Genomic DNA, 7614 nt, shown 5'->3' on the forward strand with positions numbered 1-7614 from the left:
TCTGCTGACCAGCTTTTTAAAGATGCTGATTTCAATTTTCAGCAGGATTTGGCACCTGCCCACACTGTCAAAAGCACCAAATGTTGGTTAAATGACCATGGTGTTGGTGTGCTTGACTGGCCAGCAAACTCACCACACCTGAACTCCATAGAGAATCTATGAGGTATTGTCAAGAGGAAAATGAGAAACAAGAGACCAAAAAATGCAGATCAGGTCAAGGCCACTGTCAATGAAACCTGGGCTTCCATACCACCTTGGCAGTGCCACAGACTGATCACCTCCATGCCACGCTGAATTGAGGCAGTAATTAAAGCAAAACAAGTATTGAGTACATATACAGTAAATGGACATACTTTCCAGAAGGCCAACAATTCACTAAAAAGGTTTTTTTTTTTTTTTTTTTTATTGGTCTTATAATTTGTTGAGATAGTGAATTGGTGGGTTTTTGTTAAATGTGAGCCAAATCATCACAATTAAAAGAACCAAAGACTTAAAACTACTTCAGTCTGTGTGTAATGAATTTATTTAATACACAAGTTTCACAATTTAAGTTGAATTACTGAAATAAATTAACTTTTCCACAACATTCTAATTTATTGAGATGCACCTGAAAGTGATTACAAGTACAATTATATATTAAAGCAATTTGAAATAAGTGACCATTTAGAGGGTTCACACACAGGCCTCTGTTAGGGCTAATTCAGAGTTGTTTATGATGAAAGTTAAACAACTCCAATTTAAGGAACTTTTGGGTGCAATAACTTTTACATTGAATGTCAAGTCTGTGTTTTAGAAAAAAAAAAGCTGTATGTGTCCAAAAACACGTACTGAGTAGGAGTTACATGACATAGGCTAAATCGTTTACATCTCTGGTTCACCCCAAACAAAGATAAAACCTTACAGTAATCTCACAACATCATGTATTCCATAAGTATGTAATCATGTCAGTGCAATTTAGACAAGTCCAACGGATTCATAGACCCAGAAAACATTGGGTTAGACTTGGGTTACTTGGCTAGGTCAAATAATGAAGGAGTAAGGATATTTTAAGGGTTTTCTGCCCATCTTGGACGCCATCTTGAAAATGACACCTTTCTCTAGTGGTCAAACTTTGGTAAACTTTTAGTATGTTATTAAGGACACCTAATACTACAAAAAAACAGCTGAGAAACCTTTTGTTAGAATTTTTTTAGGGTTAGGTGTTTTTTTTTTCTTCCATATATGCAGCCGCCTAATAGGCTTTGAAGTGACCTAACATTAAATTACCTTATTAAACTATTTTCAGTGTCCTTCACTTATAGTGCCACTCTTGGTAAATAGGCAAAGGCATTGTTTATCTTTTTAATGTTTTATTTAAAAATATGAAAAATCAATTGAAAACTCGCATTATGAAATAAATGTTTTTCTCCAATGCATGTTGGCCTCATGTATTGGCACCCCTAAAAATTCTTATGAGTAATTTAACTCTGAAGTATATTTCCATTCATATTTACTTTTTTATTTAGCACACCAGGGTGACTAGGAGCTTGAAAATGTTTAGCCATAACTTCCTGTTCCACAGGATTATAAATATGAGGAACAAAAATACCAAATTCCCTTAAACATCTATTACAAGAGTAAAACTAAAGCTTATAGTACTATGTACAGGACAAGATTGTTGAGCTTCACAAAATAGAAAGTTGCTGTAAGAAAATAGCTAAAGCATTTTAAAAAAAAAATCCCAATTTCTACCATCAGGGCAATAATGAACAAGGTTCATCTAAAGATGTCAACTAAAGATGTTACAAATCTGCCTAGAAGACGACGTTAATTGTCCTAATGCACGGTGAGAAAAAAAAAAAAAAAGATATATATATATAACAGCCCCTACATGCAGTGGCTTTGTAAAGGAAGTGATCGAACACTTCGACAATATATAAAGGAACAACTACGCTTTTCTGATGTGACGTTTCTTATTTACGTTACTCCACATTGTCCCTAGGCTGGGATGTAACAGTGACTGTGACCTAATCTAATGTTTGTTCTGTTCAAATCAATCAGAATTATTAATGTGCATCCATGATGCACACCTAGAGACCCTGACCTCAAGTGACCCCTACAAGAGGAACATCCTGTCCGCTGACATTTGAGCAGAGGGGCAGTGACCCACAGATGGTCCAACCCCCCACTTGGCCCTCTAAATTATTCATGCTCCTAACATTTACACAGCAAATACCTCTCCCAACACTCCAGTGGGGAGATTTCCTGACAAAAGTTGATGCATCTCATTACACAGTTTTGATTTTATTGTACAATAAAGTCCGGACACGATTGGACGCGTTTCATTTTACATGTTTCTTATACAACAGAAATGCATAAATTCATAAATAAAAAATAAACCTAATGTCATATAAAAAAGGTGCACCCTGGAATATTAAAAATTAAACTAAAATATAATGTTTTTTTTTTTTTCTAAATGTCAGGTCACATACTATTAATAGAGCCAAAACAAGCTAGTGTTCAGGTCCAAATCATCTTCGGGTATTTTTCAAGTCAGTCTCTCCATGAGCAAAGGCACAGTGCTCACGGGGCAGAGGGCATCCGTCGGGATGGTGAGTGTGGAACCAGCAAAGCCGGGTCTTCAGGGCACCTGAGGGAGGGGGTTTGCGCTTTGAGGTCACCCTAGAGCTTTGTGCTGGTGTATGCATCCTCCAGTCCCGAATAAAGACCCTTCCACCCTCCACTATGGAAAAAGAATCAGAAGCCAAAAGAAATGTCAGATATGATTGTCTTTACAATGCAACTTAAAATGTAGACAGTTACTGAACAGTTAGTACTTGAATTTTATGTGTTAGAAGCAGGAATAGAGGGTGGATGACTTTGACAGGGGCCTAAAATTGATGGATAGACGACTGGGCATAAGGGGTGTTCCCAGTATGTAGTGGTTAGTCAGACAGGAGACCTATTGTAGCTTAAACTGTTGAAAAACGTAATGCTGGCCATGACAAAAAGGTGTCAGAACACTCATAGTTTAAGCATGTGAGCATTTACTTAAAATGCAAAATGTTAATATTAGGTTTTATTACAAAAAAAAAAAAAAAAAACTCAAAATATTGTTAGTTTTTCCTTAAAACAAGAAAAAATATCCAACAGGGCATATGCCTTTTTTTTGCTCCATTGGCAGATATTTTTTCTTGGTTTAAAGGGGACATTGGATGCCCATTTTCCACAATATATGATATGATATATGATATCCTCGATATGAATCTTCAGCATCTTCGTGAAATGTCTAACATACTTAAAATTCCTCATCTGCCATTTTGTCCTACAAACAAACCAGCTAGGAGAGCAGATTAATCTTGGTGGACTGAATTTAAAAACAGTGATCTATCACAACACATTAAAGAGCTACAAAACAATATTTAATGTTTGAATTTCTTAAAAAATTACAACATTTCAAAGCTGAGACTTTCTTTTATACCAAACATATCCTGCTCTGGCAACCAAACAGCAGGCTATCTACGTCTGCAAACTGAAACTGCTCGCTAAATGACACAGTTTCAGACTCACACAGCCCATAACAACATACCTATCAACCCTCCCGTTTTCCCGGGATTCTCCCGTATTTTACCATTATATCCCGCTATCATCCCGTTTAAATATTTTCCTGTATTTTTAATCTTATTACTTAAAAAAAATCCCACTGGGTGTTTTTTATATGTTTCCTACATTTGCCGCTGGTAAAACTCTAATTTTTATGGCCCAAACCTCATTATATGAATAATCACATCAACATATTGCAAGGTTGTCCAGTTGCCAGATCTTTTATGAAACATCATTCTTACACAATCGACGTAGACTCAGGTAGAGCTCCGGTGGAAAAAAAAACAAAAACAAAATATATATGCAAACTAAGATATAGCTTACACTTTAAAAGGCTATGGTTTAACTGATTGAATAAATATCAGTGCTTCAAAGTAAGGTGCTGCCAGCTTTGTTTTCTGAGGTTAGGCTATCAAGGAAACAGCTATATTAATAAGGAAAAGTGCCACCTGCTGGCAGAGAATTAATTTGCATTTTTTAACAATTTGCTCTTTGTTTAGAGACCAAAGCCAAAAACTAATCCTATTTTTTACACAAAAAACACCCAGTTGTAAATATGAAGCGGTGGATCCACAAGAAGATAATGAATTATAAAACTCTAAAGACATAGCCTAACCTAAGATATATTTATATATTACTATATAATTATGGGATTAAATAAACGCCTTAAAGATTTGCATACGCAGGGTAAGAGTTGCTGAAGTGTACATAAGACTAAGTGTAAATTAAATTTGCATGCGCAAGAGAAACTGTGAAGGTGTAAATCTTGTTTCAAGCGTAAGAAAAAATTATTTGCAGCATTTTACTGTTACTCGTAATTGTATCGTGAAACTGCAGCTTCATGCTAATGCAAAATAAATATGATCTGCATTCTTCTGACTTCCATTTCTCCGCGCTTACACTTTTGGCACTTTTTTTCCGCTAAAATATGGTAAAATGCACCGCAACGTGAAAACAACAGATTAAAGAACTGCAAAACGGACTGACTGCGTGGAACCAATCTATATGTTTAAAAAACTGTTGCAAATGTCTAAATGACTTGTGTATGTAGGGCAAAAAGTTGCCGTAATAATCTGATATGTACAGCTCCGTCTTTCTTTTATCTGCACCTGCAGTTTTGGCACGATTCTCTCACTGACTGAATTTTGCAAGCGTGAGGGGCAGGGCGGGTCTACCTTCTTGTAGCCAATCAAATGAGGCTCTCGCAGACTCTCCATTGACTCTAATCTGACATTTATCTTCATTTAGTTCAGGATCTTTCTCCCTGCTGGTTGAATGGTACTTTTAATTACACATACATTAAAACACAAATAAATAAATAACAACTTAAAGCATGATACTTTATTAGTTGTGTACCATTAGGCTATGTGTTCATACTGAATTTCAAACGGTGTAGTATTTTTTTTCCTCCTCAACAGGCTATATATGATACATTATTGTGGCCTAGTATCTGCACTATGCACATGCATAATTTCACCTGTCTGCTGATCAGGGACAATTCCATTTTTTTAACAAAAATTTGGTTCAAAATAATGGATTGAACTAACAGTAATATTTTTTTCACTTTACCATATTGTAATTTAAGGGGATTTTACTAAACATTACTAGAATATTTCTTAAATATTTATCTCTAACTTATTTACTATTTATTATATGTAATACCATTGTGTAACCACTAGATGGATGTTTAGCTCTATATTAGTGATAAGCGGATGGCGGTTATAGCGAGCACTGCGGACAATCTGCGGGTCGGGTAATGAAAAAATGCATTCAGATTGTTTGCGTGTGGATGAGATAAATCAATTATGCAAATATTAACTGCATTTTCTAAAATATGAACCCGTTTTAAATACTTTTTTCATCAGGCAGATGTGTGTGTGTTGGCCTGTTCGAAAAGTTGCAGTGACAGAAACAGCGACATTCCAGATAAAGTTTTAAGGGAGTTATGCCTGTGTTAATGCTATTGAGTATGGTAATGCAGTGGTTTTCTCTTACAACACCCAGTAAATTGGCAGATACTGCCAGTTTATATGTGAAGGCAGGTCAGGGGAGGCACGCAGATAATAATTATTATTGATTACTAATTTGAATCAGTAACGTTACATTATAACGAAAACAATACCTTAAAAATTAAAAGAAACAGATTTTTTTTAAATCTGAAATCTCTTAAACTGGTGAACACCTGTAAACGTTTCAGTCCAAGCCCGACCGATTTCATCAGAGATTGCGGAGAGTCACTTCCAGATGTCAGTTAACATTATTCTTTTCAGTGTGGATTTGGCTTAAAAGCACAAGTGATTAAGCGTATACAGTATAAGTGTGCAGCGATGTGCATATCAGATGTTAAAATGAACCATCTATTTATTATATCATCATGCAAAACTAAGAATTAGAATAATGGTAATATGACGATCAGGAGCGGTTATCTAAATCAGAGAAAAATAAAGGTGCGGGCGGGTGGCAGGTGGATAATTTATTTGAAGCTGCGGATTCGATATCCTTTGCTCGTTTTCTCTACATAATCAATTCACAATCAAAGAAAGGTTATGTTTAAAAATTATGCGAGTAAACCTGCTAAATATGTGCGAGTCATTGCTATGATTGACAGTAATAACCGAAAGAAAAATCTGATAAGCTAATGTCAAAAACAGAGCTGTGCATTAAATGATTCAGACTAAAATCAGAGTAACAAAACTACAGCAGTAACTAGTTTGTGCTAGTTGAATATAGGCTATTTCATAGCTGATAACACTTTGTAAGAACTACACACTATGAACCATTAGTTAAACATTAGTAAATAGTCAATTCATCATTTATAAATCATCTCTACAATAATAGACAGTAGTAAGCAGTTTATAAATGCAGCTATAAATGCTTCGTTCTTGATTTTTTAAATATATCTATAATGTGTATAATAATAGTATTTTCATACTTAGCAATTTATCATTTCGAAATTAAGTATTACATTATTTACAATTCATTTAGTTGTCATCAGTGGTTCATAAGATAATTTAGATACTGTTAGTAAATGATTAATGAACTATTTAAATGTACATTTATACATATTATTTAGATAGAATATATAGAATAAATACAATTTATAGTAGTAGTGTGTTAATAAATCCTTTATTAACACATTTCCTAGTGTAATTCATGATTAATTCAGTAGTAAAACATTTAGTAGTTGTCAGTTAACTGTTTTTGTGAGCTCATCTAAAGTGAAGACTATTTATACCTCGTAAAGCATTTACAAAGGACATTTAAAGGCTAAGTTATCTTCTAAAGACAAAAAGGAAACAACACAGAGTAACACACACACACACTATGATATTACAGATTTCATAGGTTTCAGATTTCATGTTACTGCTAAGTTGTTTTCTGGTGGTGTACAGGAATTAAAATTTTTCTATGGCATTTTATAACAAGTGTAAAGTTTTTTTTTTGTATCTTAAAATAAATTAAAGCTGCAAGCAGCGATGAATGGGCCCTCGCACCCGGCTCACCGCCGACCGGTGGCTTTAGGAAAACAGCGAACGGTGGGCAGTATGCTTTAAATACAGTAAAAATAGGAGAAATATGTCAAAGTCACTTAAATGTGACAAACTTCCTGCTGCCAGCTGGTGGCGCTATGCCTATAACTGATTATTGGCATGTAGATGTGTTGTAGCGTCTGGACCAATCAGACATAGTTATTTGTTACATTCAACAAATTATCCTTAAAATCAACAAGCCAACTTCAGGTTGGCGTACTAGAAACAACCCCCAACTCAACAAACATTAAGGGAACTGGGCCTTAAGGGCTCAGTTGCCAGGGCAACTAGCTGATAACACCAGTTTTACGATGCAAAGGAATGCAGGTAGAACCAACTGTACGAAAGACATTTGGCTTGTTGAAATGGACTCTTCCCTAATTCATAGGAAAACCTTCCTATGAATGAACACACACACACAGCCTGAAAATCATTGTGTATATTATTGCGGTTTATGTATCTTGTCTTTTGTATTGTATAATGTCTTTATGCATGTGTTAGA

The 7614-nt window shown here is 35.0% G+C and overlaps 1 protein-coding gene across 1 annotated transcript in view; it reads right to left on the reverse strand.

Moving 5' to 3' along the window:
- Positions 1-1852: 1852 nt before the first annotated feature.
- Positions 1853-7614, reverse strand: part of trmt44 (tRNA methyltransferase 44 homolog) — a 116538-nt gene continuing 110776 nt past the window's right edge. Inside the window, exon 11 of the mRNA XM_073836877.1 lies at positions 1853-2722. Coding sequence (XP_073692978.1) covers positions 2511-2722 — 212 coding nt within the window. The 3' untranslated portion in view covers positions 1853-2510. The remainder of the gene's footprint in view (positions 2723-7614) is intronic.

The sequence above is a fragment of the Garra rufa genome, chromosome 3, assembly GCF_049309525.1.
Source record: "Garra rufa chromosome 3, GarRuf1.0, whole genome shotgun sequence".
NCBI classification, from domain to species: domain Eukaryota; kingdom Metazoa; phylum Chordata; class Actinopteri; order Cypriniformes; family Cyprinidae; genus Garra; species Garra rufa.